Source organism: Sinocyclocheilus rhinocerous, unplaced genomic scaffold, assembly GCF_001515625.1.
Source record: "Sinocyclocheilus rhinocerous isolate Xijiao unplaced genomic scaffold, SAMN03320098_v1.1 scaffold2338, whole genome shotgun sequence".
Taxonomy (NCBI): domain Eukaryota; kingdom Metazoa; phylum Chordata; class Actinopteri; order Cypriniformes; family Cyprinidae; genus Sinocyclocheilus; species Sinocyclocheilus rhinocerous.
In genome coordinates this window covers 245,158-259,005 of record NW_015644013.1, presented here as the reverse complement: position 1 = coordinate 259,005, position 13,848 = coordinate 245,158, and the positions used below count along the sequence as shown (strand labels likewise).

Genomic DNA, 13,848 nt, shown 5'->3' with positions numbered 1-13,848 from the left:
TTCCTAAAATAATTTCTCGAAAGGATTGGGTAAATCAGCGTGGGCTATATTTAAAAAAAGTGGACATTGTACATAATCGAAATCAGCTTTTTTCATTGAAAAATATAGTATCTTTAAACAATCATTCAATCATATCTAAGGGATTTTTTCCCTATTCGCCGAGCTAAATTTCAATGCATGAAATGTTGCCTTTTCTCTTTCCATATATTACGCTTGACATCAATATGTGTCCATATATGCGGTTTGACAATGCACTAAATCCTTCCATTTGCTTTTTTTTAATGCTCCAGCACATTTCTTAATTATAAATGATTTCCAGAGCACGCAATTATATCCAAATACACCTTTAGGATGAAAGAGAGAAAGGCAAACTTTAAAATCTATTCCTTATCACGGTTTGCCACATTAAGTGACTGTTTTATCTGCATGGGTGTATTCAGGTGTAGCTATTTAGATGATACGTAGGAGAGGGTCAGTCGTAACTGATGTTTTCCTTAATGCCACTGATCCTTTTCCACTGATAATAATGCCTTTAATTTCCTAAAAGGTCGGCTCCGAGAGGCCCGTGTTAATGGTCACTTCCTCTGCTTAGGCTAACAGAATGAGCTCGCTGCACAATGTTGACATGCCTTTTCAAGGACGCGTTAAACCCATTCCCCAATCAAACAAGAGACTGAAAGAAAGTGAACATCACATACCGAGGACAACGCCAAAGCCTCGAAGAAGAGAATCTGGTGAAAATAGAGCGAAGCACTTTTCAGTTACGTTCAGTCTTTACAGAAACTGTCGAGCCCGGTCTCATGAAAATGCGTATAAATAGAACGTTAAACAAAAACGAAAACTCGTGGTATTGATACGCAAAAATGGACTTTGGCGTGCATATAATACGCAGTTTTCGCGTGCATATGATACGCATCTACCCCACAACCCTAAACCTACCCATCGCGTAATATAATATACACGCCAAAGTCCATTTTTGCTTATCAATACCACGAGTTTTCGTTTTTATTTGGCGTACTATTTATACGCACTTTCATGAGATCGGGTTGATATTATAGGTATTATTTCTTTATGCGCAGTAGCCTTGAGTAGGATAGCATTGAAAATAACACTTCGAGCGGTTTTTGAATTGTTTCTGACAAAAACAAATTCTAGTGAATCACGATACATTTTCTTATACAGTATGTTGTGTAAATGTATGTATGGAGTTTTTAAAAAAAATTGATTTAAATAGGCTAGCATAACGAATTCTACAACTAAAGCGCACAAAAGAGAAGCACAAAATAAATCGCCGGATTTTTGCAAATGTTTATTTTTTTACATAGCTGTCCTTCTAAAAGAAGTAAAAAAATAAAAATAAAAATAAAAAGTTTTTTCTTATATCCAGGTCTAATAAATTGTCAGTAAATGACCATCATCCTCTCTGATCAATCCATCACTGATATTTTTTTTTTGCGTATCAATACCACGAGTTTTCGTTTTTATTTGGCGTACTATTTATACGCACTTTCATGAGATCGGGTTGAACTGACGCGCATAAGCGCTGCCACACATATTATAATAATTATTATATTATAGGTATTATTTCTTTATGCGCAGTAGCCTTGAGTAGAAATAGCATTGAAAATAACACTTCGAGCGGTTTTTGAATTGTTTCTGACAAAAACAAATTCTAGTGAATCACGATACATTTTCTTATACAGTATGTTGTGTAAATGTATGTATGGAGTTTTAAAAAAAAATTGATTTAAATAGGCTAGCATAACGAATTCTACAACTAAAGCGCGCAAAAGAGAAGCACAAAATAAATCGCCGGATTTTTGCAAATGTTTATTTTTTTACATAGCTGTCCTTCTAAAAGAAGTAAAAAAATAAAAATAAAAATAAAAAGTTTTTTCTTATATCCAGGTCTAATAAATTGTCAGTAAATGACCATCATCCTCTCTGATCAATCCATCACTGATATGAAGTCAAGCCACATTGTGTAGATATTCTAATCGCTTATGATAAGAAGACAATGCACATCACTTCAACGTGTTTAATTACTCATTCTAAATCAATCTTCATCAGTCTCGTAGGAAATCCATACTCTGGCACCTTTGGCTTTCCTATCTCTCTCAATTAGAGCTGGGTTAGAGAATGTTCTCCTTACGACAGAACTAAGAAAAGCAGAACATTAATGATCATATGCTCTCAATTAGGCTTATTTTTACATTTCAAAGTGTAGGGGGGTCATAATAAGCTAGTGGATGTTTACATTTAGTGTTACTATCTTCATGTAGTTCGCAGTATTCAAATTACATAAAAATCGTGGAAATTTAATAAAAGCATGATTTTTAAATGAACTGATTTTTAACATGACCAGTTTTTAACATTAAAGTAGTTGGAACACCTATTATGATATTATATATATAATAACCAACAATAACTGAATTATCAAAGTTTCATCGGGTAACGTAAAATGTTGCAACATCGACATTTACTTTTTAAAATTCGAATTTAATGTCACTTATCCGGGTCACACTAACGACAATATTGTGAAGGTTCAGCCCAGATAAAAACAGCTGCTCGTGCTCTTTAACGTTTTACAATAACTAACAATAATGTGACATTTACTCTGGTGCTTCATACTCTCTATATGAAACCCATTTGGCATTATTAAATCATTAGCCTATTATTACTTGGAAAATTCTGTACATTTAAAGAACTCTTTTTGTTTGTTTGTTTTCTTTACTTCTTGCTCAGTCAGCTCGTTCAGTGTAAAGCTGTAGCAACCTACATGTTATGACAATAAAAAGACAATATTTTGCCTGAAATCGCACTTAAAATTTAAATGATTTGTATGTTTAATCATAATCCATCGGTATAAACATCAAAGAGTCTGTATGTTATAACGTACAGTCATTGCACTCTGTAATGTGAGTAATATTGTGCAATTATTCTGTCACAACAAACACAAAGGTTGTTTGGCAAAGGAAGATGGGACGCTTGATAAGACAGAACAACCATAACATTGATTGAAAAGGCATGTCGTTAAAAAAAAAAAGCGGAATACTTAAATCTCATAATTCGCGAGAAGCAATATAAGGACATTAGTGATTAATAACAAACCGAAAATATCCAATGTTCTGAAAAAAAGGCCAATAAACATTTAGATAAAAACCATGGATTATTATCTATATATAATACAAAATAGCTTGCTAAAGACTTTTAACCTAAATTATGAAAAAATAGAAGAAAAAAACCTAGCACGAATCAATTAAAACCATTGTCTCTGAAAGTCAGCAAAAACATACCACAAAGCGAATTTAAGCAATGCATATGATCAAAACATAAAATATAAATGTTCGAAACATAAAGACACACAGTTTAAAACACTCGCATTTCTAACCTGCAGCACACCAGTCCTGAAGGCTTTTATAGACTCGCAAAACTGCCTATTATCATGTCTAGAGGGAATGATTAACCAAGCAGTTTTGTGATAGCAGTTACTTACTCTGATTCTCTCTGACAGAGTTTCATCCTGCAGCTTCAGACTATTCAGATCTACTGAAAGAACGACTAGCGACCAGCTCCTTCTCTTTTATTATGATTATTATTATTATTATTATTATTATATATATTATTATTATTATTATTATTTCTGTGCTGCTTGACCAAACTGGGGTGTGTTTCCCAAAAGCATTGTTAGATAACTATGGTCGTTAATTCCATTGAACTCTATTGGTAACGACGGAACTTGCGACCATAGTTGCGTTTGGGAAACGCACCCCTGGCTGTCAGTGGAGAATGATGACTTTTGCAGCCAGAGGGTTTAGTTACAGCATCTACCAGCAGGTTAACTGGACCGTGCCAGCCTTGACCTTTTGGCTGGAACAGGAATAAGATGACCACTGGATCTGTGGCAGGCTTTAATATTACAGATGGGCTAAAAGAGGAAATAAAGGCTAAGGCAGTTACTGAAGGTTACAGCTCGTGGCTTGACCAAAGGAATCTTCTTGAGAAACTGAATAAAGCTAAGGTGTCCCCAAGGAAGAGTCATGGAGAAACAGAAACCCCCAGCTTAAAGAATGGAGGACACTGCCAGCCCAAACCAGCAGACAGCACAGTGTGACAAAATAAGGAAATAAATATACAATACAACATACAAAACTCCAATTATTTACAGAAATAAACCAAACGAACAAAGGAAACGAGAACTGCAATTCTTCAATAATAACTAATCTTACCGAACGCTAGTTACAGACTAACTAGCAGCATTAAACAGTTTAATATGATACCATACAATATATGATATGATACCATGATACCATAAACTATCATATTCGTTTTGGGTAAACAGAGAATTGCTTAAATTTAAAAAAGCATAAGCACCATAACAAACAAACAGCTCCTCGCCTTCCCACCATACTTGGCGTCCTCTATCATTATTCCAGCAAGGGTATAAGAACATTGATAAAAGTCCTTTCGGGTCTTTTAAGAGGTAAAATATCTGCCGCCATGTATGAGCAATATGGGTGATGTCTGTTGGTTCGGCCCTCAGGTGGCCAGTCCGAGACATAACAGTTTATCTGTATGTGTGTTTAACCACAGTGTCTGCTATGGCACCAATGTGCCAGCTAACATCTACTTCAGTGCCACATCAAGTTAAATACATAGTTTTTAAATTCATGTATGTCTTTATTAAACAAATAAGGGTATTGAAAGAAAGGGGAATTGGGGCACAAGAGAGCAACCCCAACCATCTGCAGAGGACAGCTGGGATCACGCTTCGGCCCCTCTAACAATATTTGAGAAAGAAGATAATATTTCACAGTGAATCTGTAGGGCTGAAGGGAGCGAGACTGTAATTTGTGCATTGGAGTCTTTCATGCATTCCAGTCACTGTAGTCGATAGTCTGTCTCTAGCACAAAGGGTCTCCCCAGAAGGTAGAAATGGAGGGAATCCAGGGCCCATGTTCTAGCCAAACCCTTCTTCTAGAGTATCACGTCTCTCAGGTAAATCCGACTGAGGAATGCCAGCGATATGCAATCCCCTTCTACTGACTCCAGAGGCATCTGTCTGCAGGAAGAACGGTTGCTGGAAGAGTCTCCACTCCACAAGTCAATGTAAAATCGAAGTGCTCCATCCTTTCGGAGACTATCATGGTGAAACTACACCACTCACTGATGAATGTTTTAATGACACCTATGGAGCGCATAATGTCCAGTTCATCTGTAATCACATTTATCAGATGTTCGGGGATACGAAAGCTCGTTTGGATGGATGGGGTTACCTCAGCACCCGATTAGTAAATCCAGGTTTCTTCTGAGACAGCTCAACTGCTCTGCCTGGTCTCCTTGAGGTTGCTCCAGACCGGAAACATCCAGCTCTTGTTGTTTGCAGCTAGTTTAGAAAAGCTGTCCTGTTGGTTCATACTCCTTACCAATGGCACAAAGAGTTGGCTCGGCCCTGGGGTGGACTTTTTTCAGCAAGTTAATATAGCAGTTTTACTCTTTCTTACCCTGCTCCGGCAATGAGATCTTGCAGGTGATGCTGCCAGTCTTTCACATTACTTTGTAGGGTCTATGCCAACAAAGCAACTTGTTTTCAGAACTTGGCACTAAGAATCCCTCCCTGGCAACTCATTCCAAGTTTTCTGAGAGTGCTGGGATCCTGGGCCAGTGATGTAGTTTCTTCCAGATGGTCTCTGATTTGGATTACATATTGGACCACACTGTATGTACTATCCTTGGGCCCCACTAGGTAAGGAGGTTAGGAGCAACCACTAGGTAAAGCAAGAGTGGGCAACTCAGGCCCTACAGAGTTTAGCTCCAACCCTGATTGTACAGGCAAACCTGCATGTAGCTTTCTAGCAATCCTGAATCCTGACCGTGATTAGCTTGCTCAGGTGAGATGAGAACTGGAGCTAAACTCTGCAAGAAAGTAGATCTCGAGCACCAGAGCTGCCCATCCCTGAGGGTAACCACTGGTCCCAGTCAGAAATTTGTTCAGCATGCTATTCAGGGTTTGGTTGAAACATTCAACCAAACCATCAGTCTGGGGATGGTAAGGTGTGGTTGTAATGCAAAATAAGAGCAGACATTCAATCCCAGTTTCTTAGATTTTCTTTTCTCCGAAGCCAGTAGACAGTGCAGTGTGTCAAAATTGGAAGAAGTTTAAAAACACCTATAGATGGAGCCCCAGGTTACACCCACCTATTGAGTCACCATCTGCCAATGGCAATTAGGTTGTGTTTAACGATCAAAGTTTTCCTGAAGGTCAAAATCACCTTCATTTTGGCTGGATTTCATTCAACATCAAGTTTGTTTAAATATGTTCATTATTGAATTTCCCTTTGAGTACACTGGGGCCTGGACAGTGGTGTTGAATTTCTTTCGTTTGTACAATCTGCCTGGTAGATTGGTGGATCCTAAACTCTTTAGAAATAGTTTTGAAACCATTTCCAATCTGGTAAATATCAACTTTTCTTCAGAGTTTCTCCAAAAATCTCTTTTGACTGGGGCATGGCAAACCCTCGGTGACCTGTGCGGCGCTCCCGGCAAATATATGGACGCTCTGGGGACGAAGCCAGTATGTTATCGGAGGACCTGGACCACAGAAGGCACAGTTTGTTTATCACGCAAGCCTACAGGTGACACCAATGCAGTTGGGGTTGAAATTTAACCCAGTAAAATTAATTTAAATGGAAGGACATGATGTAGGAAACCTTGTTATCTTGATTCGCAGATATTTGACTGCTGTGGCTAGTCCCCAAACACCACAACATTTGACTTCCAGCAGCAGGCAAGAAACACTATTCTTGCAAACAATGCCAGATTACAGTTTCTGAAGATGTTGTTTTCTACTGCTAACTCAACCTAGCTCTGTTTTACCACAACATCCAAGGTTTATGGAAAGAGTTGGTGCAGTACTCTTCAGTAAAGAGTGAGTTAATTAGATTGGCCATTGGTAATGCAACAAAGCAACTTAATGCAGATGAGCAGCGAAGCACTGTGTGACTACCAATGGGAGCACTAAAAGTGATCCGCCGGCTGATACAGGTGGCATTTGGGACAGCCTGCTAGAAACCAACAGCTCAGTGACCCACGATCTCCAGCAATTAATGCAGCTTAACAGACCCGTTTAATACCTTCAGCTTTTCAGAGGTGAACTCATCATAGATGAGTAAACTGTGACTATGATAGCAATCAACCAGTGGAAAACAAGTACTGTAGAGTCTACTACAGCAGTTTTACCGAACAATAAAATTAAATGAAGTTAATAAGATCTTTTGTGATATACTAGTCATGACTGTGTTTGTGGATGTGGAGTCATTCCCTTGTTAGAAACTAAAAAAGAAGTCATTAATACAATGCTGGTAAGTGTGGAAATCACTTGCGATATCGACACACATTGTATCGAGAGGATCAATCCTTGCATAAAAGTATTAATACCAAATGCTAAAAAAATTAATGCACAAAATGAACTTTAAAGTGGGGCAATATAATGCTTGTCGTAATTGATTTTTTTTAACCAAGGGGACCGTACGAGAGGATGTAGAAAAAGATTTGCATCTGCTCCTCACACACAATCACATGCAAACCAGATATTAATATTACAGCACACAAATAAAATACTTTTTATGATCATTTTATGGTGCATTTGCTGTGTATTTTATGGTCATTTTTAAACCCAAAGCACTTTCATAAAATTGTTGCACAGCAAACAAAATAAACATTGCATGATAATTATTGGTTTAATGGTTACAGAAATTGTATTAATTTCATAATTTTAAAATGTAGCCTTGTTTAAAATGATGTAATCTTTGAAGTGAAAATGAAATGCATTAATTTTAAATGAAAACAGCAAACTGTCTTAAATCATTCGCTTAATTATCAATGCTAAAATGTCTATCTAATAAGAAATAATCTTGGAATACTTAAAAAAAAAAAAAAATTTTTTTTTAAATCTGTTTATCAGTTTCAAATGTGGCCCATGGTCACGACTCACAAGCCTGATCTGAGCCACATGCTTCCCACCAACAATCAGGCCTGGTGTTTTATGCTGTGACTCATGTCAGGGCCAGCTCTGGCACCAGGATCACCTGCGCTCTGTCGGCTCACTGAGGTGCACACCATGTCTATATGTCTATATGAAACATACTGTACGCTCTTTCTCGTCCTAAGAAATTATGAAAATGTGTTGTCATTTTGTGTAGCCCAAGTAAACGTGGTACAGTCAAAATGCTGCATGCTTATAAACTGACTAAAAGGAAAATATGGGTCTGTACAAGTTTCCTGCTGACATTTCAGAGTACTCTGAGGTTTTAACATCAGCTCTCATTACAAATGAAACGCATGGAGTTTGGTACACAAATCATTATGAAATGATTTATTACAGAAAGAATTTTTAAAAATATATACATATTCTTTTTCAAAAACTTTATATGACATACTCAGAGGTCTAGATGCTTGTCATGGTTACACAGCACACATATTTGTCAGGGTTCTGTCACTTTGGTCTCGTTTTCTTGTGGTTTTGTGACAGAGCCCTGACACTCCCGTCATGTCTTGTTTTCATGTTGTCTCGACGCTTTGAATCTTTTCCCGAAACAGTCAGAGGAAAGCATCAGTGCTTCACGAGGCTTCAACTGCTCATCACTACTACTTCCTATTGTCCGACAGTGCCCTGTGAAGGGGACATAAGTGGTCATCTTAAAGCTCAGGGAGTGTATACGTTTAGTCTGAAGGGCTGCAAACAGCATAGTGAACAAGTGTCCGTCGATACAGAAAACGGAAAACGGGAAATTTGCCGGCCCACTGCATATAGCAATTATCAGACATTCATTACTATATTTAGGAGTTTTGAGTATGATCAATTATATTAATAATACATGTTTTTAACGTACGTTTTTTATATGTAAAAATGCACCTGAACAAATGATTTAAAACTGTATCAGATATCTAATGAATATGAAATGTATCTACTAACAGTATTCCAACATCTGTTTGATATGCATTTACCAGAATCATGTAGATCCGAATAAGAAAAATTATTTTAAACACACACGTGTGTGAACAAATTAATTATTTCCCTTTTTGGGAATACAATACAGAAGATTTGAAATATTGAAAAAAAAATGCACCTGAACAAATGATTTAAAACTGTATCAGATATCTAATGAATATGAAATGTATCTACTAACAGTATTCCAACATCTGTTTGATATGCATTTACCAGAATCATGTAGATCCGAATAAGAAAAATGATTTTAAACACACACGTGTGTGAATTAACAAATTAACTATTTCCCTTTTTGGGAATACAATACAGAAGATTTGAAATATTGAAAATGAATGTACGTTCCAGAAGGAAGAGCCTCTACAGGGACAGAGCCACCTTGTCAATGAATTTGGCCAGTCGAATGTCCTTCTTTGACAGTCCTCCACAGTCATGTGTCGATAAAGTGATCTGGACCTGAAAGACAGCTAGATATTCAGTCATGATCAACAGCTAGCTTTGGATATATCCCCCCCTTTACAGATCACTAGGGGTGTTCCTCAGGGCTCTGTTTTGGGGCCTCTACTTTTTATTACTCATGTTAACGTTATCATTATAAATGCTAGGTTTCATGTTTATGCTGATGACACAGTGATGTCCTCTATCCGTGTGTTGGGTGACTGCAGTAGTGAGTATTGGGAACAGCCCAAGCCTGTCCTGTCCTGCAGTTACTTTAATAAAGACGTCGGCCTACCGCACAGTAAGCTGATTTACGAAACCACTAATGCTTATTTCACAAAGAAATTTTCAACTACAGATAGTCAGGATTGTTTTCCAGCGCTCTCGCTCCACTTTTCTCACTCGGCCTGACATGAAATGTGAGCTAGTGCACTACGTAGTGCGACTGTTTGCCGTGCAAATGCGACACTTTCAAAGGCCTGATGTGTGTGGCCTCTCATGTAGTTTAAACAGTGTATTCATGTTAAACATTTGGAAAAACTTTATAAACTGCTGCTCAACAGTGAGAAATAAGTGGCTGGGTTTGAAGTTATTACCTTGTTATAAACATTGAACCACTCCGGATGATGGTTCATCTTCTGTGCTTGCAGAGCCACTCGACACATGAAGCCGAACGCCTGAGGAAAAGAAAACAAACGCGGCGCTGGAAGATCACAGGACTCTCTCAACTCATCTAGCACACAGTTTAAGCACCACAGTTTTACACTAGACAGGTTCTCCTTGATTATTAGCTGATCAACACGAAATAACGGCGAACTCTGGTATGGCTTGTGTGCCGGCCAAAAATGACAGAATTTTTTATTTCAGTTAGGGTTATGTACTATTTTACTTTGATTATGTAATTTTTTATGAATATTTTTAGGTGTATATTTTATGGTACTGAAGTATGGATGATTTATTCATTACCTGTTACTAATTTCTAAGAATAGACCTGAAAATTAAATTTACAACTTAAACTGTCATAAATCTTGAGTGAGCACAACCTTAAGTTTGGTCTCTTTTAAAGAAGACACTTGGCAGATTTTTTTGCTTAAGTGAAAAAAGAGAGAAAAGAAGAAATTAAAGCTAAAAAATATATAGATGTTATAGTCGTTAGGTTATATAGGTAAGATATAGGTTATCGATGTTTAAGTATATTGTTATGAAAGTGCACAAAAACACTATTTTCAAATTTTATATGAAAAAATATAGGTAACTCTTCAGGTATTCATAATGTACATTGTAATGCATCATATATTTTCATAAATAGATATAACAAAAGTTAAAATGCATTATAATGTTTGAAGGTTTGTTTGTCATGTGTTTTAATGCATTATACTTTCTAAAGATGAAACATAAGTATTATAATGTATTATAACTGTGTTTACAATTATTCATCAGATCATATGATGCATTATAAGGCAGATCATATGATGCATTAAAACTACTTTTATGAGTTACATAAAAAGGCTTTAAGTAAATTGTTACCAAAATATGTTTTACTCTAAAACTGCTTGAAAATCAAAGCCATAAATCTAAACAAGTTGTGTTCCACATCTGAAACTCAAAAACAATGAGCTTTCAGTGCAGTACCAATAATTTCCACTAGATGAAATTCGCTTGCCATTCATTTCCATTGTGGTCATTTTTGACAGTGTGTGTGTGTGTGTGTGTGTCTGTGTGTGTCTGTGTGTGTGTGTGTGTGTGTGTGTGTGAGTGTGTGTGTGTGTGTGTGTGTGTGTCTGTGTGTCTCTGTGTGTGTGTGTGTGTGTGTGTGTGTGAGTGTGTGTGTGTGTGTGTGTGTGTGTCTGTGTGTCTCTGTGTGTGTGTGTGTGTGTGTGTGTGTGAGTGTGTGTGTGTGTGTGTGTGTGTGTCTGTGTGTCTCTGTGTGTGTGTGTGTGTGTGTGTGTGTGAGTGTGTGTGTGTGTGTGTGTGTGTGTCTGTGTGTCTCTGTGTGTGTGTGTGTGTGTGTGTGTGTGAGTGTGTGTGTGTGTGTGTGTGTGTGTTTGTAAGTGTTTGTGTGTGTGTGTGTGTGTGTGTGTTCACATACCAAATGCCAAAACTTTTACCATGTTTCGTACCATTCCGATAAAGTAATTTAAAAAAACATTTCTGGTCAAAATTGACTGAACAGCACCAGAGGGTTAAAAAGCTGAACAGTATATTAGCTGTGAAGCCAGTCACTGTGAATACCAATTTTTGAAAAGCATATATTTTTAATAACTTAACAAGGCATACATAGTTAAATGCAATAACACACTGTAATGGGACATTCTGTATATAGTACTGAACAGAGGAATGGATGGTGGCTTTGGCAACGTGAATAGAGATGTTCTGTAGAGTCCAGAGCAGCAATTGTTTCAGTTTATAAAACTTCACATAGGAAGTCTCAATCTAAATAGCGTGAGTATGTGAGCTCAGATGTTTAGCTGAGCTGAGATTGGAGGATGACAGAGTTACTGCGTCCTCCAATCAGAGGTCAGATCTCGCTCGAGAGAAAAAACGCACTGGCTATTTCAGAGCAATTTCCCAATGCAATCTCAATTAAGCCTTTAAATACTTCCTTAGCTAATTAAGTCAACTGAACCGTCATTGTACACAAGCCTTCGCAGACAAATCTGTGGGCTTGGCCAAACTCTCTCATAATGAAACAGGAGTAGTTTAAAAAAAAAGAGGAGGAGGAAATTACGAGTGTCGTATGTTGTAAGTAATTTGGGGAACACATGATGTAACACAATTGGCTATTTTATCAAACCAGCTATCAAGCAAACCGTCCTGTTATTCATTTAAAGTGATTGACAAAATCCTGCAACTCGACTCCATCGGCAATTTAAACACACGGTCTGCTTTTGCTCAGCTTTCATTAGGAATATTGGCAATTATTCAATAGCAGGGCATGTTAACGATCGCCAAAACATTTCCTTTTAGACGTTTGGTTTCTGGCAGGCAAAAAACAAGTCAGTATATGACAACAAAATAAGCTTTGATTACTGAACTGATCCAATTTGATCTGACTCGAGCTCTGAGCACTGATCACAAACACAAACAGCATTTTACAATCTAGTGTTGTTCAACATTAAATACGTATACGGCAGACTAATAGGCACTAGAGAGGTCAAGGACGGAGGTTCTGGGGTCTTTCGTTTGCTCTGTATTGTGCAGCGACGCCTCGCTCTGTCAGGAGCGGGTAATTAGTCTTGACATGTTACAGGCCCTCATCTACAATAATCAGAACCACCGCCGCACGTTTCCCCGCACGCCACTTTAGGGGCATTTTCTTTTATTACGGCATGATTGTCATAAAGCACTGGATGAGCCCAGCGGCCTAAACGCACACAGATCGGGCTGCGGAGGCTGCGTTACGCTGCGAACGCCTCGCGTCAGACGCTTCAGAGCATAAATGAGCGTGATTACGGCTCCTCTCAGGGGCCCCGGCCCTCCTGATGCCAACAGCTGCCAATCGGCTTGATATAATGCTCTCCTAAATGTGCAGGCTTCTCTCTGAATGTCTTTGGAGAAAGGTAATAATACGGCATCGACATGCATCATAGTTTGACCGTTTAAATCGCAGAGTTTGATCATTTATTCCACATCAATGGCTCTCTGTTGGTTTTGTTTGAGGACTCTGTGGCCACCAAAATCATATGAAGGTCAAAAGGGTTTGTCGTCTCTTAAAAAAACTGATGCATCGTTTGATTTTGATCAGAACTCAAGCGCTCTGAGACACAACAGACGGGAGTTAGATTTCTTTGAAGGGTTTTGCTTTAGTTGTTCATCATCGCAACGGCTCTGATAGAGGACAGTTCCTTAACAGCGTTTCTGCAGGTTTAATGAAAATTTAACACTTTGTTAAGAGCAAATTTAAGTAATAAATTGAATGTAACACAATATGGTCTCTGAATGCAAATGTCTTGAATTATTAATGCTTCAAAGTTTGAAAACACAACTTCCAAAATATGATTATTACTTTTTAATTAATTTTACAAAATGCTTAAAGGTGACATATCATGAAAATCTGACTTTTCCAGGTTTTAAGTGTTATAATCAGGTCTCCGGTGCATCTACCAACCAAGGAAACGTGAAAAAGATTAACCCAGTAACTTTGTTTAGGTAAGCCTTTTTCTGCAAGCATCTGAGAAAACCAGCACGTCTGATTTCTCTCCCCTAGTGACGTGGCAAAGGGATCTCATTATAATATTACCGCCCCTTAATCTGTAAGTTTACACCCACGGCGCCATTATTGTGTTTTCACAAGCGACAACGGTGTACCAGCTCTAATGCCATGGTGAAAGTTTGAGCAAAGCATGCTAACTGTTCTGTGTTTGGCTGCACAGACGAGCACAGAACACTATTTACAGTCCCAGCCT

At 37.9% G+C, this 13,848-nt stretch overlaps 1 protein-coding gene across 1 annotated transcript in view; it reads right to left on the bottom strand.

The window, feature by feature from the left end:
• Positions 1-9,234: 9,234 nt before the first annotated feature.
• Positions 9,235-13,848, bottom strand: part of LOC107757850 (pterin-4-alpha-carbinolamine dehydratase 2-like) — a 12,641-nt gene continuing 8,027 nt past the window's right edge. The window contains exons 4-5 of the mRNA XM_016575446.1: positions 10,039-10,119; positions 9,235-9,460 (exon numbers count right to left, since the gene is read on the bottom strand). Of these exons, the coding sequence (XP_016430932.1) occupies positions 9,365-9,460; positions 10,039-10,119 (177 nt within the window). The 3' untranslated portion in view covers positions 9,235-9,364. The remainder of the gene's footprint in view (positions 9,461-10,038; positions 10,120-13,848) is intronic.